Below are 26,196 nucleotides of genomic sequence, written 5' to 3' on the forward strand. Positions count from 1 at the left end.
ATAGTAGAAACCACAAGGTGAGCAAATTCTATCTGCTACTATAAATGTCAAATATTTTTGATCTACATTACCTACCCCCAAACCATTAGTTATGAAGCTACCTTCCACTGCTTCTCAAATCCAAATGGCTAATAAAGAAGAAAAGTATTGGCTTATACTATGAACTCTATATGAATTAGATAACTATCTTAGGCATTCATTGGCTAAATGATTAATCTGTTCAACAAATATTTGAGCACCTCTATTTGCAAGGCCCTACATAGTTATGGTGGATATATCACTGAAGAGACAAAAATTCTTGTCCTCATGGAGGATATAGTATAGTAGGGAGAGACAAATATGATAAACATGTTAAATATTATTAGTATGTTACACACCACATAACATATAATTCGACTAATGTAAAAAAAGATAGAAAGCCTGAGACAGAAATAAACTTATTTTAGAGCCTCTTCCAGATTTTAGATCAGAAAATTCTTATATGGTGGCCTACCTACAGGGTATCTTGAGCTTAGACTGCCTTTTAGGGACATGGTGTCACTGTTCTGAGAACTCTAGCTTCCAACAATATACCACCTGTAAGTACCCTCCTCTTTGAGTCTAGCCTCAATAGCTTGGTCTGATGTGCATATTCAGAGGAACAACTTCAAGTTGGCATCAAATTAACATCCTGAAATTTATTTTTCCACTTAAAATAAAACCCAAGGTGTATTTCATTCCAGGTTTGGCAAAGAGAATTTTGGTGGAATAAGCGAATGGGTCGAAGGGGCAGGATTACTGGTAGGACAGCCTGCCTATGAATTGCAACACCTTATTTGGGAAAATAATCTAGATGAGTCCATTCCACACTTAGATTTTTTAAGTCCTGAGTGGACATCGTCAGAGGAAACATGCACTAATGGGGATGCTGTCTCAGCCACCCAGTAGGAAGCTCTTCCAACGTTCCCTCACTGAGCTCCATGATGATTCATTTAAGACACCAGGCCACTGGGCCCTTTGAATGCTTCCAAGTGCACGTGTCATGCTCCTTTGGTCAATGGTTTACAGAGAAGCCAGCCTACTTTGAAATTATTTTATAAATTCCAAATCAGGAGCCAATTAACAGAAAGGGAAAAAGGCTCTAGCCAATGCCAAAGTAAGCTGTAAAGAAAGAAGTTTTTCTTTATCAAAAAAGAGGCCCCTGTGACTAGGCAGGTGGGATACTTAGTAAAAGGGGAGACGTGATCAGTTTGCGTTGGGAGTGTGGGGTGACTTATTGCACAGGGAAAGGTCTCATTTTCCTTAATAAGTTCTATGATGGGATGGAAAACTTGCTCTTTAAATCTGCTATGACACTAAATTGGATTGGATGGCTGGCCATTTGGGAAACAGAATTAAACATCAAAACAATAAGTCTGGCATGATGGAAGAGGTTATGAAAAGGATGACGGTTCAATTAGGAAGCATGCAAAGTAACTCTCACAGGATGTCAAACCAAACGGGTGGAAAGGGACAGGAACTGGCTTTGTCAAAAGCACGGTCAAAAAAGATTGTGGAGCCCTAGTGGACCACAAGCTGCATGAGTTGACAAGGCAGTACCGCTATTTAAATAGGGAGCCTGTAATAGGAAGTATGGTTGGGAAGGAACCCAGGTGGGAAGGTGGAAGGAATCCAACCAGGTGGGAAGGGAAACGTCAGGCCCCTCATGCGCCACTGGGAGGGCTCTGTGGTCATTGTGTGCTCTTTTCTGCAACTCACAGCAGAAACTTGAGAAGGTTCAGAAAGTGAGTGAAGGATAAGAGAGCAAGTTTTAAGGTAAAAGGCTAAAAGATTGGGTTTACTTAACCTTGAAATGAGCACCCAAGGAAATTCCACTGTACTTCGTATCTTCTGTTTTAAGAACTGTTTGAGTGTCTGCCTTCCTCACTGGACGAAGAGATGTGGGCTGCCTCAGCATGTTTCCAATACCTCACAGGCAGGGTTTCCATGAAATTTTGGGACATACTTATACTAAAATCACACTTGCCACTTATCAGAGATTCAAAGTTAACTGGGTGCCCTGTATTTTTATTTGCTAAATCTGGCAATCCTACCCATAGAGTCATTGACAGCCATCCCATAAGTACTTGCTGAATTAATTGCTATCATGTACTAGGTATTATGTTAACTGCAGAGAAAAGAAAAACTTAAATAAAAAGCCAGACAGATGGTACAACACAGGCCTTCGTCAATCCAAAGAACTGTAGAAAGGGGCAGGATTCTGTGTAGGAGGCAGAATCTGGTTGAACAAAGAGTTTACCAAGGGGCAGTGGGGTTTCTGGAGAGACCCTCTGAGATGAAGAAGCACAACTCTTGGTATTTCTTTCTCCAGGGCCTCTAGGCATTAGCCCTGAGCAGCATGGCACCTGCTAGGACTCCTAAGACCGACTGTGTGGTTGGACTCTGAGCTCAGGGCTGACAAAAAGATTGGCGATAGCATGCCTGCACAGAGCTGTTCAGATCTGCTTTTATTTTCCCTGGTCCAGTAAGACACCTAGGGTCTATCTGTTGAATAAATAAAGGTTAGGTGGTAAGACAGGAAAGCAAAGAAATTGATTAGAGAACACTTCTATTATGGTTGCATTGTACCTGTACGCAGGATCAGGTGCACTAACATAGCACATGTTAAGTGTGAACTGGTTGGTAGAGACCCAAAGTAGTTTGGGGGATGGGAAGAGTTGGGACCTTAGAAGAGAAGCTTTAGGGACTGAAACTGTTGGGTCTCAGCTCTCCCAAACCCACATCGAATCTGACATTCTGGGATTTTCCAAATGGCAAAAGGGTCATTAGGGAGCATCAGTTTTTCCTCCCTTAGTGGACAAATTATGATAGCATAGCAACTATTTATGACAATAAGAACATAATTTCCATTACTATATAAACTAGTCAATGTGGGTAATGATGGTAAAGTCAGGAATGTTATAAACTCTCTGGTTTCATCAATAATTTACAGAGGAGCTAAGGTTCTTTCCCAAGTCTCCAAGAGAGTTAGGTTTACTTTTCCTGAGAGTCTGAAAGGCAGACAATTCTTTGGCAATACAGACCACACGAGCAGGGAAGGCTTTAAGAGAAACCCAGTTTTATAATCTGTCCACTCTGGTAAGACACTGTTTGGGGTGGGGCCCAGGAGTCAAATGAAATCCTATCGGAAGTAATGGTTTTCTATCACAGTGATGCTGGACAGATAGAGATTGGAAACATGCATGAGTTCTTACTCTGCACCTAGGAGGATGCTAAGTGCTTTGTCTCGAAAGACCAGAAGGCTGGCTGAAAGAGGTACGGGCCACCTCTGGCCCAGGGCAGTTACCCTTTCCAGGGAGCCTTGGATCCAGAGCTATTTTCTGGGAATTTAGCATGGAGGAGTGTCTTCTCCATTCTTCCCTGCACACTTGTCCAGCCTTGACATTACTTGCCCTTCACCGACACCCCCACCCCAAATCTCCCTGAAATGGGCAAGTGCAGGGAGCCAGGAGGCTAGTGGGAGGACCACACAGGGCTCTAGAGTGGATTAGCAGCAGTCTGCCTGTCAAGGCACATGTTAAATCATCTACTGGAAATAGCATGGGCTTTGAGAGATGGGTTTAGGCCCAAACCCTGGGTCTGCCATAGGATTTGAGTCCTAACATTGACTGAGGGATGAGTATGCGTGGGACACTGTTCTGAGCACCTTCCAGGTATAATAAGTCTTTAAGAGAATAACAGCTCTAATTTTGGCAACATTTTTATCCCCATTTTATAATTGGAAATCTGAAGCACCAAAGGGGTTTGGGAGCACAGCCATATCCCATACTTTGTAGTGGCTGAGACTTAATTTTCTCTTCTCTAAAGCAGAGCTAGCATCTGCCTAAAAGGTTTGGGAGGATAAGCAAATGAGACAGAGAATGTACAGCATCTAGCCCAGGGAACGCTACCCATGGCCACTAATGACTGGTCCATTCTCTGAGGCTGTAACTACAGATGTGGCTTTACACAGTGACTACCATGGATGAGGCCCATGGTTGCTAACATTGCAAAGGAACACGTAATACAAAGGTCAATATATTTTTGGCTTTGGAAATGCAATTTTTAATAGGCCGGCTCCAACCTATGAACATGTTGTCCTCAACAGTTCATTTATAAATCAGCTGTTCAGAAACAGAAATATTATTTCCCTGGAGAAACAATACTGTAGATGGTTAGCTCATTAAAGACAATTTAATCCATAAGAGAACAGAATTTTAGCATTCATATTTCTAGCTTATATTCTGAGAACATTCACTCACTTAACCGACTGAGCCATCCAGGCGCCCCACATTCACTCACTTAACACACTTCTAAGATGTAACAGGCACGGTCCCAGGAGCTGGACAGAGTTATGGACAGTAGTGTCTGTTACTTCAAGGATCTTAGAGTGCGGTGAAGGAAATAGGCATCTGATCACTGATTCCAGCAGACGGTAACAGACATGGCCTCTGGCTACTGTAGGGGGATGGGGTAGGCTATCTGGGGATGTTGCGGGGCAGGAGATGGGTGATGAAGTACTTGAAGAAAGGAGACAGAACTTCCCTTGCCTGGGGCTTAGGGCTGGCCCTTGCATTACACTTTGTACACTCAAACCCCACTTGCCGGGCCTGGCATTTACCTCAGCTCCCCTCCAGGGCGTCCAAACCTGACAGTCCCTATCTTCCTACCTGATCTGTGTCCACAAAATTAAAGCCCTTGCTTTTTTCAGTCCAAATAGATCACATCTAGGTGTTAAGAGGGAGACGGTCTAAAAAAAAAAGTCTCACTGATTTGTGATTATACCATCACTCAACGTCCCAAAGGTATTTGCATTTTAAGAAACAGATAGTTTAAAACTTTTTTGTTTTCAATATAAATGTTGAAACTAGGAGTATAAGCACATGAAACCATTTCAAAAGAAACAGTGGTCACTCAGACCGATTGGCCCAGCTTATGAATGGCCTTGGGAGCCATTTTTCTTTCAGGGATTCTGACTTCCTCACTGAACCGCACATCCTTAGATGCCGCAAGGATGTTGTGTTGGCTTGATGTGTACACAGCAGCTCACATGGAGTGCTGGGACCACCAAAGGAGGGAGGGCTGGTGGCGGAATGGCCACTTGTCTGGGTCATCTGAAACCTGGAGGGCCTTGTCCCGGAACATGGGTGTACTGGATGATGTGTGATTTCATGACACTTCAAACCGGAAACTGAAATGGGAGTTATGAAGACTATTCCCTGGAGCTTCCCAGCACCAAACGCCTCCCAGCCCCACTTCACGTCACCGAGACCACAGCTACCAAGCAGAATGCTCCTCACGGCTGTGCGGTGTCTGGCTCTCCCAGCCCTGGCAGAGAGGACCGGAGTGACAGTGACATAATTTTGTTAAAAGCCTCTTTTCCACGACTTGGGGTTGAGGGGCGAGACTGTAATTCCAATTCAAGAGATTCTGAAGTGCAGAGACAAGGCAACCAGGTGAGGCAGCTATTAGAGACGTTCTGCCATTAGCAGGGAAGCAAAGATCTCTTTCTCTGCACACAGGAGTTCCTGAATGAATGGCTGGCTGGATGGCACAGGCCTTTTCCCGATAGATTAGTCTCATGATGTGAGATCTCAGTGTTTGCTGATTTCTTCCTCGGTGTGTGGGTGTGGACTGTTTTTGCGTACTTTGCATGGTGGATCACACTTGACCTTGACCACAGGCATTGTGAGTACTGGTACACTGAGGGCCACACCTGACCCCATGCTTCCAGATGCCCACCCTGTCCTGGGAAATGTATTTATGGTTGTCAGACCACAGGGGTGATTAAGGAATCAAGTTGCTCTGTCTACGCTAAGTGGACTCCTAATCACCCCGAACCTTGTCAGACCTAGCAGCGACACTTCATGTGGGGGCCCGAGCTGCACCAGTGCAACGGGTGCTCTGGGAGCTGGTGCTGACTTTGACTCAGCCCCATCTCCACATGAAGCCTCCTCGGCCTCTCCCATCAGCTTCAGAGGATTAGAACAACTCCTCTGGCAGCAGCTTCTTCTCATTAGCAACCTGGAATCACTGCTGGGTTGAAGGCTGCATTGTTCTTCCATGTTTGAATATCAATTTGCATAATGAAGCAGGTGAGAGCGCCTCTTGCCCGTTCAGGCGGTCCTGATTGGCAGAGAGAGAGGGATTTGTACATAATTGGCCGCAATTAATTTGACGCGCTTTTATAAGGGGAAAAGGAAAAAGCGGAAAATTGCTCAGTGCTCCAAGTCAGAACAGCATCTGCACCCTCTGTGGTGTGTGTGTATGTGTGTGTGTGTTTGCAGCAGTGGGTGGGTATGTCATGTACAGGCCTGCGAGTGGTAACCTTGTGTGTTCAAATGCAATTTTTTTTTTTTTTTTCTGGGAGCAAAAAACGGCTCATTCCCCAGAGGTTCCTGTGCCCGGGAGGGCCGCGGCTGCAGCGTCATTCATCACGCAATGCTGTTAGCCATCTTGTTCAATTTGTATTTGAGGCCACTAGGAGACATTGTTAGACATCCTAGCATTCTTTCTTTAGTACCAGGATGACACCTAGCTCAACATCTCCTTTGTACTCAGTCCAAAAAAGGCTGAGTCCCAGCTGTCTCGGGGTCCGTTGGCAATCAGTTCTTGCAAGAAACTGAACGGGCTTGCACTTCACTCAGAACATATGTGGTGCTAGTGATAAGCTGAGAGATGTGTGAGCAAGTTTTCAGGAATTAAGCATTTAGCAATTTTAATATCAAGGTGGTTTATGGACTTGAGCTACTCATGGTCTCCTTGCGACGGGTACTTCAGAAACAGCCAATACTGTGCTTGCCTTATTTCTATCCTAAGATGAAGACGGAGGGATGCAGTGGGGTACGTTTCCCTCCTCTCTAATTCTTTCCTGCCTGCCTTCCTTTCCTTTCCTCTAAAAGGAAGGTTCCTGAGAGTGGGATCTTTTCCTTTCTAGCTGGATTAAGCAAGTACATGGGTTCCTTCCAAGGAGAGAGAAAACTCAGCACCCCATGACATTCTGTGTCTGTTTAACTCATTCATCCAGTCAACCCTCATTAAGTCAGTGGCTTTTAGATGGGCAGGGGGCTATGATTTCAGAAACAAAGGCAACAGAGCCCAGATGTGAGTGAACAAAGTCTCTTCTAAGTTCCTGCGCACTTACAGCTGAGGACAGAGTGGTCTATCTGCTCTCTGTGGGGGTCCACAAACACCCCCAACTCAAGAATCTGAGGAGCCAGCCAGACAGGATCCCCATGAGAGGGGGCTAGACTGGATTTTGCTGCCTCAGCCCAACACCTCGAGGAGAACATGGAGAGGGCACACGGCTAGGCTGGTGTGGTAAAATGGGGCAGCTCTCCCCAGACCAAATCCTGACACCCTCACTTGCTAGTTGTGTGACTTCAGTGAATCTGCTTGACACTTACAGGACTCTCCTTATCTGGAAAAGGGCGTCAATAATCTTTACCTTAGGGTGGGTATGAGGATTAAAAGTAGCCACAGATGTGAAGGGTCTAAGAGCAGACACATAGCATCTGCCCATTAAATAGTTCAATACGTGTTTGATAAGAAAGGCAGAGAATATCAGGCAGATTTGGCCCCAGGAATCCCAGTGACTATCAGCTGGCCAAGATAAAAGTCAAAGTGAAGGCAGCCATTACGGATCCTGTATTCAAGCTGTTCTCCTCCCACTCGGGGCTGGGGAGAAAGGCAGTGGGGACAGGAAAGGTCCTTGGAGGCAGGAGAGCCCTCACTTGAGGGGCTTGGTGGTGATCTAGCTTTGATGGTCTCTCTGCGTGGCCAGTGTTCAAAGCAGACTCTTCCCCATGTCAGACAAGTTCATGGGTTCTTCAGAGAGTCTCTCAAAGTGAGAACTCTCGTCTGCCACCCCATGAAGGCAGCTGGTTGCTTACATCGGTCCCTTCGGCTTCTCCATCAGATGACACCCCTCCTGCCTATTTCTGTTTCGGCTGCCTCATCCTGAGCAGGAAGCCCTCTGAGCAGGGGATCTTTAAAAACACCTGCCTCCACTCCTGGCCCAGCCTGACTCCCTCTTGTCCTCATGGCCTAATCTAGACCGGAGGAACCAAGGCCCTCCCACCAGGTGACTGGCTTGAGCCAAGACCTGTCACCCTTGATCCTCTCAGGTCCAGGCCAAACGCCAGCCCTTCTCCCTTCTAACTGCAGGTGGTGAAGACCAAGCTCTCCAAATCCCTGCAAAGTGCTTTCAGTAGGTTTGAGGGGAGTGGGAGAAAAGGGGGGATGCCAGAGCCCTCTAATTACTTCCCCCAAAGTAGTTTGCTCTCATGATCCTTCTTATACTGTGGCTTCCCAGCCGCCTCCTGGCAGGTCCTGTTTGATGGCAGCTTTCACACCTGTACTTTAACTTCTGCCTGCATGGACAGAGTCCTATTTATTTGAAAGGGTTCCCCAAGTGACTCTAATATTCATACTCTGCTCTATGCCACCCCTCCCCAGGCAGCCACTGCTCTTATGTCCCCACAACAAAAAGATCTACTCGAACGGACTGACCATCAAGTTGTTAAAGTGAGGACCTGAGACTCCGCTCGTCCTCCTCCTGACCCCCGAAAGTCCAAGCTGCGTGCAGGATCATATTGGCCTGGGGTTAACGCCTTTGATAATCTGAATCAAAGCCCCCCAGACAAGACTGGATAAAAATGCCAGAGGAAATACAGGGTGTGGGTGGTCTCTTAATGGCTCTCCACGAGCCATGCTGGAAATGGAACACCCAGCATCGAATTGTGAATGACATGGTTGGACTTCCCCAGCCTCCAGCGCTCTCAGGCCCCCACTGGCCCCAGCACACGCCCCGCCGTGCAGACATCTTCCAAAAATATAACAGTCCTCACACAACCCACGGGGACCCTTGTCCACTCTTGTCGTCATTATGACAAGGGGGCGGGAAGCACTGGAAGGGCAAAAGGCTGAAGCATCCACAAAGCCGAGAGCCTGCACAGGCCACCGTGTTTACTGTGGATACATTGTGACATCTCTAAAACCTGATTCATTTTAGGCCTGATGGCTTTGGCCACATATAAATTTTCACAGCTGCATTAATTTGTCTCCAAGGACTTGAACTTAGTTGCCCATCGTGAAACACTAATTCTTAATAAATCCTCAACCCACAAGCCAAGATTCAGTGAGCATATAAAAGTTTAGCCCCTTTATACTGAAACACTTATTTCTAGTTTTTGTTTTTAACGAGAGGGAAAAAAAAAGGTGTTGAGGGACCTCTCTTGTTTGCTGTGTTCTCTTAGGACCAGAGACTCACCTGTAAATAGATTCCGTCATCCCTGGGGTCCCCAGAGCCCCTTGCTCTTCCCAACCTGGGAGAGACGGCCTGACAGCGAGAGGCCTGAGACAGAAGCCACACAGATAAATTCGTATGATCTGACCAGTTCAAAGAAGTGCTCAAGCCTCTCCCACTCCCAGAGCACCTAAAACTTACGTATAGCATGCCACGCTGCATGCTTTGACTTCTCTTAACTGAAATCATTTGTTGCCTATTGCTGGTTTTATTTGGGGCCCAGTTCAACTCAATTAAGGTGGGGGAATTATGAATTCACACTCATGCTAGTTTGTTTAGTTGCCTTTTTAAAAACGTTATGGCTCCGGGAAGGCATCTATTCTTCTAATATCTTACTTAGGGACATCTTTCTAAGAAGAGTTACGCAGAGCCAAAGATTGGTTCTGATGCTTTACTTTTCTTTTTTTCTTCTTCCTTCCTTCATTCCTTCCTTCCCTCCCTCCTTTATTTCTATTTCTTTCCTTCCTCCTTCCTTTCTGACTTCATTTCATTTTCTCTTGTTTTGATTTCATTTCACAGAAAGATGGTTCTGCTAATATCAACAGAATGAGACAAAACTTTCTTCTTTTTCCAGATAAGAAAACCTTCCTCAGATCCACATTGTAAAGCTTATGTTCTATGCACAGGGGAAACTCGTGTTCCTAGTGTAGCTTTGTGTCGAGTTCCTAGCTAACCAGTTATCTTGTTGTCTGTATGTACTTCTGGAGGATGCATATACAATTGACCTTTGAACAACACAGGTTTGAACTGCCCAGGTCCACCTAAATGAGGATTTTTTTTTTTTATATATATAGTACACTACTATAAATGTTATTTTCTCTTCCTTATGGTTTTCTTTTTGCTTTTTTAGAGAGAGAGCTTGAGTGGAGGCGATAGGGACATAGGGAGAGGAGAGAAATCCTCAAGCAGACTCCTCGCTGAGGGTGGAGTCTGATGCAGGGCTCGATCCCAGGACCCTGGGATTATGACCTAAGCTGAAGTCAACAGCCAGATGCTCAGCCCACTGAGCCACCCAGGCACCCCCATCTTCCTTATGATTTTCTTAAAAACATTTTTTTCTCTAGGGGCACCTGGGTGGCTCAGTCGTTAAGCGGCTGCCTTCAGCTCAGGTCATGGTCCCAGGGTCCTGGGATCGAGCCCCGCATCGGGCTCCCTGCTCAGTGGGGAGTCTGCTTTGTCCCTCTCCCTCTCCCCCTGCTTGTGTTCCCTCTCTCGCTGTGTCTCTCTCTGTCAAATAAATAAATAAAATCTTAAAAAAACACATTTTTTCTCTAGCCTTATTGTAAAACTACAGTATATAATCTATATAAATATACAAAATATGTGTTAATCAACTATTTATGTAATAAGTAAGGCTTCCAGTCAACAGTAGGCTATTAGCAGTTCAGTTTCTGGGGGATCAAAACTTACACTCAGATTTTCTACTGTGCAGGGGATTGGCACCCCTACCCCCATGCTATTCAAAGGTCAACTGCATGTATATGTATGTATATGTATGTATACATATATGTACACATGTGAATACACACGTACATATATGAGTGTGCACTCTTGTGTAACAAAGAATCTAACAAGGAAGATATGTTCATCCACACGAAGAGAGGACGCCTGTTTACCTTTATTGAGAAAGACGTCCCCTGTGCCTTATGATCAAATAAAGTCCCTTCCAGTTCTGTGATTTGAACAATGCAACACAATCCAGAATATGAGAGGGGTGCATTAATAATATTGTCCCTAGAAAAGAGTTGTGGAAATGATATAGCGTACAAAAACACGTCCTCAATCCCCTTTGACAATGATGTTACTATGAAGAGGTCTAGTAGGAGATTTCGTGGGAAGTGCGCACACATCCAACACTCTACATGCCGCGAGAGACTAATAGTCCTCAGCCTCGAGGACAGAGCAAACGGGAGCCCTCAAGGACACTTGGGTTTTTCACTATCTCCCTAAAATTCAAGAGCATGGAGAAGACTTCCGTGATGTGTACAACATGTCTCTGCAAATCTTCAGTGTGATGGAGATCAATTCTTTGAAGCAAAGGAGATTCGTGAGAAAAGGAGCTGAACCGGATGCTGCTGTAAGAAATACCCACTTCGGAAGGGTGGAGCTGGGCGCTGACAGAGGAGATGGAGACGAATAGGAGACACCCCGAAGTCTAACGTCTGCGGGGAGCTCAGAGAGCAGTCATAGGCCTTTATAGAAGGCCCTGTATCCGTTTCCTGGGGCTGCCATAAGCAGACTACCATGGACATGGTGGCTTACAGCAACCCTAAGTTATTTTCACACAGTTATGGAGGCCAGAGGTCCGAAATCAAAGTGCCAGTGCTGTGTTCCCTCCAGAGGCTCTAGGGGAGAGTCTGTTCCTTGCCTCTTCCAGCTTCCAGATGGTTCTTGTGGTTGCAACACTCCAATCTCTGCTTCTGCCTTCTCCTGATCGTCTCTTCTGAGTCAAATCTCTGCTTTTCTCTTATAAGGACACTTGTCATTGGATTTAGCACCAACCCCGATAATCCAGGATGATCTTATCTTGAGATCCTTAATTACATCTGCAAAGATCTTTTTTTTTTTTTTTTCCAAATAAAGGTAAGACTCACAGGATCCAGGGGTTAGGACATGAATGTATCTTTTGGGAGCGGGGGTGGGGGGGGTGCCCATTCAACCCACGATAAGCCCCAACAGTACAGCAGAGGTCAGGGGTGAGCAGTGCTGTGCGGGAAGCCATGGAAAGTCAGGAAGCAGGCCGTCACTCAAGGAGAGGAGGACACAGTGAAGCCTGATGCTGTGAAGGGGTACACGGAAAGGAGAGAAAGGAGACTCTGGACCCCTCCTTGGGAGCCCGGTAGCCATCTGCATCCTGGGACTGGGAGGGTGACCACTGCCAAGCCCCACTAGATGCCTCAGTCAAGGCGTCCAGGCAAGTCAAAAATGGACTCAGGAATTAGGAGTGGGCAGAAGTAGTCTCATTCTCAAACAACACTAGCAAAGTGGTGAGAGACGACCCTTAGCAAGAGCACTAGGCCTGGGCAAGCTCCAGGCTTTGCTCTGGATGCATCTGGGTGCAGTCCAGCCTGGAAGGAATGAGGGAGGCTCAGTACTTGGGGTAGTGGCCCATGTACAATGTCAGATTGGTTCTGGTAATTGAGAGACAAAGGGGCAGGTGTCCCTTCCCTGCCACAGGCGTGCCCTGTGCCCTGTGTCCTCCCAGGCTTGGGGGAGTTTTCTTTTCTTATCACTTCCTCCAGAATTGCTCGTGGTCAGCTGCTACAAGAGGGCCAGCTGCTTGACAGCGCTCCCACGTAAGAAATCACAGCCTAGTTTGCGCAGCTACCTGAAGGTCCAGTCCAGGTGCACATTTCTAGCTCCCTGGCTCATTAGTCACGCCTGCCACTTTCCCTAGTAAGCTATTTTTGCCTCAGTAGTCTGTGATCGGACCAAGAAGGTCTGCGCCAGGACCAAGGTGTGACAGATCAAGCTTGAGGTCAGCTGTCTCTCACTGGCTTTCAGCCTAAAATGAATAGGGCAAGGAAGACACATCTGGACAGTGGAAAGAACAGGGCCCAATTCCACACATGCTCAAATACCATCCAATCATTACCTATCAGTGTACCGTGGTGTAAATATGCTTATCACCAGGCTGGTTCTCTTCCAGAATGTGTACTGACTTGTTTGCATGTTGATTTAAAAGTCCTACAGGGTCTCTTTTCCAAAAGGATGCGAGATGACTTCAAGATGCTATGGGACTTCACACAGAATAATCATTATCTAGAAAAGCCATGGGTCCTCATTTAGTTGTTAGAAGTCTGTCCTGATTGTACCTTCAGTGTTGCAGGCAAAGGTGGTTGCCCTCGTTAATTAGACAGGCACCTTTTGCACATTTTAAAGTCAGTAAAAATTCCTACAGTTCCTTGAGGGCAAGAACTGCAAAATACACAGTGGGTACATATGACATTGGGGGTAGGAATGCGTGAAGCAGGATGCCGCCAAACACCCTGGAGAACCCAATGGTCAGACGGCAACCTCTGCTTCCTTCACCCCACGGCCCCAGAGCCGCTCCTTCTCTCTCCTGCTTCCGCTCCTCTCCACCCTCCAACAGTGGCTTAAAGCTCAGGGTCACACTAGGCTCAGGCTAAAGTCAATGCGTGGGCCATTAGCCTGTACAAGTACTAGAAATCACCACCCTTCTCTTTTTAAAGGAATGCCTCTGAAAAACTTCTTAAAGAAAGTGCAAACGAGGGGCACCTGCGTTGCTCAGTCTGCCTTCGGCTCAGGTCATGATCCCAGGGTCCCGGGATCGAGCCCCATGTCAGGCTCCTTGCTCAGCGGGGAGTCTGCTTCTCCCTCTGCCCCTTCACCCCACTCATGCTCTCTCGCAAATAAATAAATAAATAAAATCTTTATTAAAAAGAGAAAGTGAAAATATTAAAATACTATCTAATTATTGTGGATCAGTTCATCAGACAGCTGCTTTTTGGTAGAGGAAAAGGATCTAACTTGTTATGCTTTGACAAGGTAGATGGGAGGATAGGAAAAAAGATGATGAATGAATATTAAGCCCTGGGATCTGAACAGGATGGCACACTGTTTAGGGGCTACAGGCGGCAAAGCACATCAGAAGGAAAATGACTTAACCCTTCCCAGGTTCAGTTTCCTCATCGACAAATCAAAACATTAATAGCACCATTACATAAGATCCTCTGTGTAATGCAGCTGGCCTTACGCCTGGCTTGTACGAGCTGAAAAAAAAAATGTGAGCAGAGATAGCATTGTTGAAGTTGTATTAATAATGATGATGATTGTTATTACCATTATCCGTAGTAACAGTAGTCCTGGTGGAGGCAGCATATGGTGACCTCAGGGTTAAGTGAAACTGATAGAGAAACTCATTAAATGACAGAATAGAAAATTCAATGAAAAAGTGGGGGCAGGGGTGTCAATACCAATCCTTCAAGACATCATAACTTTGTCTAGGATGAGCTACAAGGGAGATATCTTGGCGAAGTGATTTTAGAGTCAAACACACAGGGACGCAAACCTTTAGCTCTGTCACTTGAGAATGTGTGACTTTAGGAAGTCCGGAAACTTCCCAGAGTCTCGGGGTCTTTATTTGTAAAATGGGAATAGTCATACCTATATGCAGAGGACACATATAAAATAGATGTAACATGCATAATGTACATAGGGCCCAGCAAATATGTCCCTTCCTTCACCTGGTGGCCAAGCTCTTTCTATGGTTGGCAGACTGCAAAATGAGAAATCCGTCTGGGGAGGTGAGACAGGGGAGAATGAGCATGGGGAGCTCTTTGTTAAGAGCAGAAAGAGGTCACCAGCTTCCTTACATTCTCCTCCCGCTGGGGGAACTGGTGGAATGTACAGTAGGGCTGCTAAATGTTAGAACTTGCACCCATATTTAGTTACAGCATGTAGTGGAATAATTCTGAACCCACTGATGTAATGCGCTACTGCAAGATGGAAGCCATCCAGTGAAAAGGAGCCCCAAAATAGGTTTTCATGGAAATTTAACTCTGAACATTCTGATTTTGTACCTTACCATAAATGAGATCTGGAAAACACTTTTCTGCCATAAAATTGAAGATAATTTCCTAAAGATATATAAATTTAATGGCTATAAATACCTTCTCATCATCACTCCAAGATATTTATCACTTGATCTGAGTTGTATGGAAGATATGCCATCCGTGACAGTCAAAACAAGTTTAAGAACTCTTTCCTATTTTAAATGTTATTTTCCTTGATGAAAATTTAATTCCATTGAAAAAAGAATCTTCAAAATCACCTCATTTCTATTCTCAATGTTCCTTGTCTTGACGACTTCATTCTTTACCTTTTCTTTTTCTAAATTCACAGAATACACTTGCTGTCGTGCAAAGACAGGCCCAAGACTTTGTTTTCTTAAGGTGTTGTGAAGGGAAACGAATATCAATTTTGACATTTTAAGTGCACTTTCAGAAAACCCTCTTTCTGATTTATATTAGCATTCCTGACACTGATGTGTGTTATATGTCATTAGTTACTTAAATGTTTTCTATAATTATGTAAATTATATTGACACTGTCTGGTAGGATGCTTACGCTTTACGATTTTGTCATCTGCAAAGTTCTAAAACGTATCTGATACCCATTTTCAAGTATTTTCAAATTAGACCGTTGTTAAAGGGTTCTTGCTCTCTTGTTGCCTTCTTTGCCTATAATGCTTAGTCTGCTGCTTTGCATGAGAGGCTCTTACAAAAATATGCCCTGTTTCCCTCTCCCCACAGACTTTAAAACAAAACAAAACAAAACAAAAAACAAAACAGGGTAACTAACTTATGATCATGGTCCAACAGAGCTCATGGTCAGATGGGGGAGGTCCAGTCAGGTCCAGGTGTCCAGATTATGACAGGACCATGTGGAAGACAGGGGTTATTAATAAAGGGGTGAAAGACTACCATGTCAGAGGAAGAGAATGGCTCACTGTCCAGATGAGCCAAGGAAAGCTCCACAAATGAAGCGACCTCTAATCTGGGCCATGAGGGTTCCATAGGAGTTTGGTGAGTGAAGAAGTCAGGAGAACATCCCAGGCAGGTGCACAGATAGAGAGGCCTGGCCCGAAGGATGAGAAGTCAAGGAAGCCTGGGCTGCAAGAGCCTAAGCCTGGCTGACCACCCTGGACAGCTAGAGCCCACTGGGAATCACGTGTGAAGGCCCTCAGAAGCAATCAAGGAAAAGGTCTTTATTCTATACACAGTGGAGCCACTGAAGTTCTCTAAGCAAAGAACGGATGGGATCTAACTTTTCAGAACATAACCAACATGGTGTGGAGGACAGACAGGTGCGCAACCTCTCTGTTTAAGCAGCCTCGAGCAATATATTCAAAACCACAAAAGGGAAAACAATCTCCTTGCATCTTAATTAGGCTTATCTCAAATAGAAGATAGTACAGTTGTTGCCGGGTGGCTCATGAATGCATGGGAACGATAAATACAGTGTCCTAAGCAATCCTCAGAGATACTTGAAGAAAACAAAATGATAAATGTGGAACCTTCACTTAGTAGCCCAGAGCTCCAAGAAGGACTGTGGTCCACAGTACCTCTGCCGTATTACTAATGGCATGGCAATATGGTCCTGCCATATTGTGGGTGGGGACATGACCTACCAAACCTCTGCAGAGCCTGATGTGAGGACATGGTCTGCCATACCTCTGACAAATCCATGTGTGAGGACATGGTCTACCATGCTGCTGCCACATCCCTGTTTTAGGATGGGCATGGTCTACCTCACCTACGCCACATTCAAGTGTAGAGCCCTAAGGAGGTAGTTGTTATTAAACACACTACTGCACAGGCTGTAGAAACAGGCACAAAAATTGATGTAACAGGAGGTGAAGGGAGGTATGTAATTCACCTTTTCTGAGCCAGGATCATAATGATGAAAGATGTTGACGAAGGAACAAAGAGAAATATTTAAAATGAATGAAGTATTAAATGCATGAATATATGAATAAATGAATAATAAATCATGCATTAGAAGCGAGAAGTAAACAAAAACCTAAAAATAAGGTAGAAGGAAATACAAAGAGAGGTATTATTTTTAAAAATAAAGAAGAAAATAAAGGAAGACGAGTCAGAGAAAGAGATAACACGAAAAGGTAAACACAGTGATCCATATATGCACTTAGAGATTTTTTTTTTTTTTCACTCCCTTAGAAGCTTGTTTACCTTCCTCACAGGCTTTTGTGTGTCTTGGTGAGTACAGATGAATAGATGGAGAAATCAGAACCTAGGCCCCCCAAAAGACTAGCTCTTCCTTCATACTCTTCTCAAAACATCTGTTAAGGGTTTAAGGTTTTATCTGGGGGAAACCTACTCCACGTTAGAAATCACTAACTCTCTGACCTATCTGTTCTAAACACACATCTGTCCATACCTCATAGCTTCAACCTGGGGAGAGGGGTGGGAAATCACGTTTTCTAAATCTTAAGGAAACAGTGTAGGAAATGTGTTGTGGGTGGAAGTTCCCAGAATTATGTGGGGCATCCATGAGTTCCACCGGACACCTCATGGAGGTAGGTCCTCTCACTCAGCTCGGACTATCCTAGCGATCACTGTTTCAGGAGACAGACCGCCCACAGAAACCGTGATGCTTCCGGCAGGCCGAGAGAATATGGTATTTAGGACAGGCTTGGCACATCCTCGTCCAGAGAGGATGCAAACCAGTGGACACTTTCCTTCTTCTCGCAACTGTACAGCTCAGCAGGGAGGCCTCAATTGGTATGGGGGCTACCTATTCATCAGCACCACACAGGGCAGTCATCAGTTAAATAGCAGTTAGTTCTCTTCGGGAACAATGTGAACTACCCGCCTGGAGGAAAACGGAGGCCACAATGGGCCAGGGCCCTCGGTGTGGGTGCAGGGAGCGGCCCTCTAATAACACACCAAACAGGCAGCCCTGTGCTGGCAGGCCACCCAAGCACATTCAGCAGGAGGTACCGCAGGCTCAGGAAGCCGCTAACACACCAAGCCCCTTATTTGCAGCCCAGGGACTGCTGGTGCCAACCTTTCACAAATCAGCAAGTGAATGTGAAGTACTATTATTTCGGTAGGGAAACTGATGTTTGCTCCCAGGTCCCAATTTAAGGAGACATTAGGAAAGAACTGCTGATTCTAAAGATGGAGAAAATTAACAGGTACAGGAGAACTTTGAGTGTGGGCTCAGAATGGGACTGAGGGGACATATGGGAGGCTTCAAACGGTCCTCTTACCTTTTTGTCACTCAGGCCGGAAACCTGGTCCACATACTCCTCCTGGATCATGAAGGCAGCTAAGTTGGCAGTGTAGCTGGCCAGGAAGATGACGGCAAAGAAGGCCCACACCGACACCATGATCTTGGAGGTGGTGCCCTTTGGGTTCTGCACGGGTACGGAGTTGTTAAACACCAGACCCCAGAGTAACCAAATAGCTTTGCCGATGGTAAAAGATGGGCCACCTGGCTCTGTCATGATGAAAAGACAAGGACAGACAGTTAAGACGGAGTCACCGGTCCTATTTAAACAGAGAGACCAGCTCTGTGGAGACAAATACACAGAGCTGGTCAGTTCCTGCTCAAAGCAGGAAACCCTCCAACTAAGAGGCAGACATTTTTAAGTTGAGAGTCTGTGCCTCTCTTCTGGGACCCCCCAGGAAGGCAGAAGAAGGTTCTTTAGAAGAAAATCCAGGAGCCTGGGGTGTGTGTGGGATCCTGCTTCAACTAACGGTCATGACTCAGCCAGGGCACTGGAAGAGCCAGCTTCCTGCCCCCATGTAGACAAGACTCTCAAGACCACAGGAAAACTGAATGACAAAGGCAACTACCCCATTACTGTCACACGCACATCCTCATTACTGCTGTTCCCTAAAATTTCCATTTGTATCTGCCAAGAAAGGATTTCAACTTCAAAAAAGGTCAACAAGAATCATATGGAATGTTCTTCTACCTTCGGCATGGACCTCCTACAATTTTATCCACACGGATGCTAGATGGCTTTGAATGTCCTTTATCCTAATTTTTCTTTAGCTTCTAGCACTTAGCACCAAATGTTTCCAAGACAACCTCGACCCCACTCCAATGCCAACGCATCCCAACTGGGTTTCCAACCACGGTAGCTTCTGTGTACAAGAATATCAGGAAGCCCAGGGAGGAAGTCACAGACCCCTGGCTTGGCCACGCTATCTGAGGGCAGAAAGGCAGACCGTCTCTGACCCTCCTCCACCCGACCTTTACATTCACAGTGCCAAGGCTTCTGCCCAGAGATTTACTGTTGCCTCGCTGCTTTCAATGCTTGGCGATGGCAAAATCTCGCCTGATGTCTGAGTCTGCATGTAGTCCCTCCACTGCAGAAACGAACATCTGCCTGCACAGTTTCACCACACATTAGCACAGGTCTTACGACGTTATCTGTGATCCTGAGAGCATCTGCTCTGACAACTAAATCAGTGACTACACATGTCAAGCCTCGTATCTAACCGTGTGCACACATCTGTGCACGTGGGCCTGATTTCATGGAACAGATGTGTAACTCCAAAGTTGTTCATAAATCAAAGCTCTGTACATTGTAAAATGCCCCAAGGAGACTTGATATTTAAAGCGGTCCCATGTGGAATTCCTTCGTGAAGACAGGCACCTCTTGGTCGCCTAAGTAATTGTAAGCCCTTGCTTTGAATTTTGTGGCTGGATTTTTTGCCTCCTTAATTTTCTTCAAGGTGAAGGGACAACATACACTCTCTTGAGCTCTTGATGCTGTCAACATATGTACGCACTCAGGTGTTTCTCAGATGTTTTGCTTGTTACTAATGCCCCTCGGGATAGGGAGCAGGTCATGGCTTCTGGAAGACCCTTTGGCACAGGCACAAAGCCCCCTGACTGCACCATATTGTGGAGACATTCAAACTTCCAGGCCAGAATGGAGAAGCTGAAGAAGAAGGTAGGTCAGCACCCGGAAATGCCTCAGGGCATCAGTGGTTCACAACCTGGACTGTTAGAAGTACTAGGGGAGTTTTCATACAACACTGCTGCCTAGCCCCCCAGCCCCAAAGATTCTTATTGAATTGTGGTGGGTGGTTATTCTAACCTGCAACCAAGGTAGAAAACCACTATTTTGAAACATAGTAGTGGTCCAAGACCCACCCTGGAATTAGTGAGTCAGAATATTAGAAAATTAGGTCCAAGCACCTTTGTCTTTTAAGTGCCCCACAGATCATTCTTTGTGTAGCTGGGGTTAAAAAAGGCTTCCCTCTTGGAGGCATAATTTCAGAATAAAACTCAGAAAAAAGTATAGTAGTTCCTAATTCTGGGATTCTCAGAAAGTTTCGGATGAATTATTTATAGGGGTCCCAAGCCCCGCTTTAAGAATCTAGTAAATGTTTTGTGAAGACTCATAAATGCCTCGAACACATGGGCAGTTCTCATGTCTCTGGACCCACTTAGCCAGAAAACTGGACTGCCCCCAACAGTAGCTATGGGTGAAAATCGCTACCTGTTGGCCATTTTATTTCAACCACCCAATGTCTATACTCCCTGGCAGGGGGAGCTGCGCCAGGGTCATAGGCTTTGGAGATCTTATACCTCAGAAGTGGAGAACTCCTTCAGCCACAACTACCCTGCATATATGCCGGGGCAGCCTAATTTTCTTTATTCTTAATATATGGAGTATATCTGCCTTGTTCGTCCATCTGTTCAAACAGACTGCTCACAGCCTAAGGTTATCAAAATAGTTTCCTCTGACATGTTTATGCTAGGCGAATCTACGACCAGCTTCCCTGTCATTTACCCTGGGGTAGAACTGGGCTCGCTGGGTGAGGCTTCTGCCAGCGAGGGACACAGAGATCCAGACTAACCTCTTAATTGGGGTATTTCTAATTAGTTGCCTAGCTGTTGACATAGAAGGCTGAAGGTTCATTTTCAGAAATGGGTAAGTCAGGGAGCAGGCAGACACCAAATGAGGAGTAGAGAGACTCAGAATGGAGAACAAGAGACGACAATGCAGAAATGTAATAGCCGTAGCTGGCCTTACCTCTGCCATCAGCGAGGCACCTGTTATAACCCACAGGGCTGAAGTACTCGAAGACAAAGACAGCCACGGCTGAGACGATGAGCAGCATCACGAACATCATAACCCATACGTCAGCACTGAATGGCTCTGGGGAAGGAAAAAAAAATCAGTGCTCAGAATTAAAACAGAGAACAAACAGATTCTGATTAATTTGCGTATTAATTTGCTCAGGCAACGTGTATTTTATTGGGGGGAAACAAACCACAGGTGTGTTGCGTCTCTCCTGAGAGCCAGGGCCTGGGTCAGGGAGGAGTGACAGGCTGTGTCTGAGTGTCTCCATTGCCCTGATGGGCAGGTCAAGGTCTATTTTCTTTCGAACACATGAGAAAGAAGAGCTTCTTGCCTATGAACTTTCTGAGATAGTTTCTGCTATTGCCAGGAAATGTTCATCGGCAAGAAGTACTAGATTGGGGTAAGTGAATCATAGGGAACAGGTTCTTGGTTTATGTTGTCCCCTATATGGTCACACCACATGATGGAGGCCTGGAAAAGCTTTCACCAATGCTTCCGAACCTTGTGTGCAAATTCATTCTCCACAGATGTTAGTTGCTATTTCAGGCTTGACTTGATTTGGTAATAACTATATCCAATGAGTAACTCTTTTGCCCCCTTGCCTCAACTCTCCTAAACTTCCTAGTCTACATTTACTTTACAACCCACTTGGATATGGTGTATTTTATGGGGCAACATTAGGGCATGAGAATAGGAGTCAATGTCAAAAAAAAAAAAATCCATCCACATTGACAATCAGTATCTGTAACAGTGGGAATGTAGCCCGTGACAAGGGAACATGCCTCAGCTGTAATTAACAGAACAACTACAAGTTATTCCCTCACACCAAGTGAAAGCATTGATGGGATAAAACCAGGCAAGAGAGCAAGAATGTTCTCCATGTGCTTTCTTTAGTTTCTTTAATCATTCTTGCTGAATCCCTTCCATGGATCTCAAGCTCTCTGGCTTGGAGGTGTCTAGAAATTGAACACTGTATTCCAAGAGCCACCTCTCCGAAGGCCTACAAAAAGGGACAATTGCTATGCATTCCCATGATACGATGTTCCCTCAATTGTGTCTCAAAATAGCTCTGGCCTTTTTAGCTGTCACATCACATTGTAAACTCATAACTAAGTGAATTAACATACTGTTTTTTCCATCTTCCAAATCATTAATAAAGATGAAGTTGAGAAAGGAGAAAAATTGGCTGGAAATTAGAAAATATTTTCTTTACTTGAAACCTACTTTACTTTTGCACTTTTGAAGGGAATGATAAAAACCTGGTCACTTGACAATTTAAAAAGGACCCTGATAAGGCACATACCGACCGTGAAATGCAAAACCTTTCAGTGGCAGCCAGAGACGTGAGGGCAGCAGGTTTAATTCAAAGCCTCTATATGGTGGAGCAGGGAAGCCCCCCACCCCCTCAGTTCTCACTGATTGCAGTCCTACCCTGACTTCATTGCTGACTAAGATCAGGGAATAACTGAGTAAAAGCATCCTCTCCAGGCTTTCTTTTCCCCCATGGAGCCCAGGGCAACCTTCTGTACACAAAATATCACAGACATTTGTATTGGTTTTTACGATTTAGAAAGTACTTTCACCATATGTTTTATATAATCCTTATAATGGCCCTTTCATTATGGTATTACCCTGTCTATTTTATAGAAGTCAAGGTCTTTTCCAAGTTCCTACTCAGAAAGTGGCAGCGCCAGGTTATAATCTGAGGTCTTCTGGGGCAAAGTCTGTACTTTCTCATTGTATTATATCACTTCCTTGTCTCTGCCCTTCACATCGGTGCTTGATTTAGGAGCTGCACTCTGAAATGTCCCCATGAGAACTGGAGCACAGGCTCTGAAGGCAGCCACATCTGGGCTTTAATCCTAGGTCTGTCAGCTGTGAACTGACAGGTTGTTGGAAAATTGCTTACCGGGTCTAAGACTCAGTTTCCCGAGCCATAAAATGGGTATAATAATAGTATCGATGAATATCAGTGAGATAATATAACAAAAGAATGTACAGTAATGCTTGGAACACCACATAACAGGTGTTCCATAAATGTTGGCTTCTTTTACCCCTGCAAATAACTGCTTCTCCTCTGAACACACACACACACACACACACACACACACCCTGCCTGGCCCTGCCATGTCATTCTAGGGCTATGCTGATATATCACTGGCTCTTCCATTTCAGAAATTGAGGTTAGTGCTATACCGATGGGTAAGAATGAGAATGTAGTTGTGTCTGTATCTCTTAATGTTCCAATTATCCTTGCAAAAGAAAAAAGCAAATAAAATACATAAAGCTGCTATGAGGATTAATGCATATAGTGTGTGTGCTATCTAATAACATTTCACATAAAATTGGCAGGGCCAGAATCCGCCTCACTGTACGCAGGCTAGCTGAGAAACTTGAGTAATTTATGGAAAAATTCTATGGGACCTATAACTCCACTTTATAGTACATTAATTAAAAACTTTCCCCTCCCCCCCTTGCCCACTGGAATAGAGCTTAAAGAAACATTAGTCAAGGTTTATTCCAATATCCTCATGGAGAAAAAAACAAAGTTGATGTCTTTCAGAGAGTTTGTGACTCATCCAAGGGCTTATGGTTTGTTTATGGCCAAGCCAGGCCTCCTGTCTCCTAGCCCAATGTCCTGTTCTCAAGGTGACATTTTATTTTCCCACCCCTTGCTCTCACGGCCCCTGCAAAAAAATATGGGGTAAGAGCCCACAAAGGAGCTCATCTAATTGAAATCTTGGCCTTATCTCACCAGGTCTTATATCGTATCTAAGGTTTTCAACACAAAAAGTGATGCTGGAGAGTAGGGAAGTACAGAATGGAACAAGGAAGGACGGGGTAGAGTGGAAGGCAGCATCGGATCAGCTGTATCTGACAAAGCTCAGAAAAATGCATGTAAAAACAGAAAACCTCTTTTGGGAGCATGGAGCTCAATTCTTGAAGATAATTAAAAAAGTATTTCAATGATAGCAAGAATTAGAGATTATTAAAGCAGGAAGTAGCCGCAGACATCAGCTGGTTGAAATGGCTTCTTCTATGGATGAAGGAAACTGAGTCCCAGGATGGAGAACATTTGCTCAGGGTCAAGTGATGAGTAAGTGGCAGGAATGGGACTAGAGTAGGAGCCCTGACTGCCCAGCCAGCACTGTTTTCTTTTTTTTTTTAAAGATTTATTTATTTATTTGAGAGAGAGAGAATGAGAGAGAGAGAGTACATGAGAGGGGGGAGGGTCAGAGGGAGAAGCAGGCTCCCTTACTGAGCAGGGAGCCCGATGCGGGACTCGATCCCGGGACTCCGGGATCATGACCTGAGCCGAAGGCAGTCGCTCAACCAACTGAGCCACCCAGGCGCCCAACCAGCACTGTTTTCTTACAGGGTCATATGCTGTCCTATTGGTTTTGGGTATTTTTCAGTGTTCATGTTTGAGAATAATCGATTTTGAAGTCCCCCAAATTAAATAAGCTCCTGTCAAACCAACTCCTGGCTGAGACAGCCTGGCCACGTGCTCCTGCCCTTGATCCGCACACCAAGTGCCTGTCCTTATGTCCATGTGCTTCACACGGGCAAGCATAGCACTTACCTAAGAAGGCAGAAGGTGAGACAGTCCCATTGCTACGTGACACCATGACACTGATACCGGTCTCTATGAAGGGCACAGAGAAGTCGACCACCTCAGATCGCTCCTCATTGATGGTGAGCGACCCCACCGCCATGTAGGCCCTCTTCATGACCACCTGGGAGAAATGCACAGTGCTCCAATTAGAGGGCTCGGGAAGGCAAGGGGCTGCCGCATGGAGAACAGAGCCCAGCAGCGGTTTCCTTAGTAGAGTGGGAACGGGAAGTCTATTCACTATTTTCTACTTCCTAAAATTTATAGAGGAGCATTTTTTTTTATATTGGCAGGAAACAAAATACATGAAAAATGGAAATGGCTCTGATGTTCTGACACTCACCTCTCCAATCATACCATTCCAGGTTCCATTGATCTTCTTCCCATGCTTGCCATTGGTAACCAGGTAAAGATCATAAGTGAACTTCACAGATTTAGAAATTTTCTTAAGGATGTCGATACAGAACCCCTTGCAGCACTTTTTAATGTAACCTGGCTCCTCATCTGTTTTATTCCTAACCAGTTGAAGAAACAAAACAAAACAAAACAAAACAAAACAAGGCTTTACACAAGAGGCAGGTATTACCCTTTACCATGAAAACTCCAACCCAAAAGCAGGTCTTCCCCTTCACCGCTCAGATCAGACCTGAGTGAGGAAATAAATGAGACCACAGAATCGTGATTCTTTCATTAGCTCATCATATTGAACCATGTTTTCTCACATTTTTTAGTGCTCCTTTGAAGTATAATGTACATCAGGAAGGTGCGCCTACCCTAAGGGTTCAATTAGATAAATTTGCACACACTGAATGCACCCATTTAACCAGCACCAAATTGAGATAGAGAAAAAGTACCCTTTTGTATTCTCTTCCAGGCATTTCCCATCCTTATCAAAGAGAATCATTATCTGACTTCTAATGGGATAGCAGCTTATTTTTACCTGTTTCCAAAAATGTTTCTAAATCTCAAAATTTCCGGGCACAATGGCTCAAGAAAACATGGTTCAACACCAATGCAAATTTGAATCTCTATAAATTTGAGGTCCTGGCTGTTGAGAACAGGCAAAGCCAAAGATACTTGAGCATAGTTAGCAGTAAGTCTCCCAGGTCAGGATCTGGACAGAACCACAGGGCTGCTCAGTAATTCCATTGCTCAATAGCAACTGAAAATTGAACATGGTGCCCAATTCATTCTATGCCTCAGGTCCCCACCCAGGAAGGTGCTGACAGCCGTATTAAATGTGCCTATCCCACGCCACCCAGAGCACTGGGGAAGGGGCCATACTCAGAGACTATGCGTTTTTGGCAGGGGACTGTGTTCCTCATGCAGGTTCCACTCAGAGGGTCCACACTTTCCACAATGACAAAGGGGGCCTCCTCCAGGGTTACAATGCTCAGATGGTCATCCTCCTGTTCTTCTGTCTCAGGACACATTCGGGGCCACACGTAGTACTTCATCTGCAGGGACTTGTCTTTCCACTTGCCCACCTGCACAGGGGTAAACAAAAGACTCAGAAACCACTGGCAAGAGGCCTCAGCAGCCTCTCCTGGTATCACCCAGGAAGCTATTAAACAAAGGTAAACAGTCGCAGGCATTGAACGTAGTAGAGGGGAAATTCTTTTTAACCTGTATGCTCAAAAGGAGTCTACCATGTCCATGTCTA

General features: G+C 45.2%; 1 protein-coding gene across 1 annotated transcript in view; it reads right to left on the reverse strand.

The window, feature by feature from the left end:
- Positions 1–26,196, reverse strand: part of GRIN2B (glutamate ionotropic receptor NMDA type subunit 2B) — a 286,176-nt gene that overhangs the window by 23,660 nt on the left and 236,320 nt on the right. The window contains exons 4-8 of the mRNA XM_028119794.2: positions 25,818–26,020; positions 24,877–25,048; positions 24,504–24,657; positions 20,870–20,995; positions 18,083–18,312 (exon numbers count right to left, since the gene is read on the reverse strand). Coding sequence (XP_027975595.1) covers positions 18,083–18,312; positions 20,870–20,995; positions 24,504–24,657; positions 24,877–25,048; positions 25,818–26,020 — 885 coding nt within the window. The remainder of the gene's footprint in view (positions 1–18,082; positions 18,313–20,869; positions 20,996–24,503; positions 24,658–24,876; positions 25,049–25,817; positions 26,021–26,196) is intronic.

Source organism: Eumetopias jubatus, unplaced genomic scaffold (assembly GCF_037043125.1).
Source record: "Eumetopias jubatus isolate StellerSeaLion01/CBP00866 unplaced genomic scaffold, mEumJub1_p1.0 scaffold_8, whole genome shotgun sequence".
In the NCBI taxonomy this organism is placed as follows: Eukaryota; Metazoa; Chordata; class Mammalia; order Carnivora; family Otariidae; genus Eumetopias; species Eumetopias jubatus.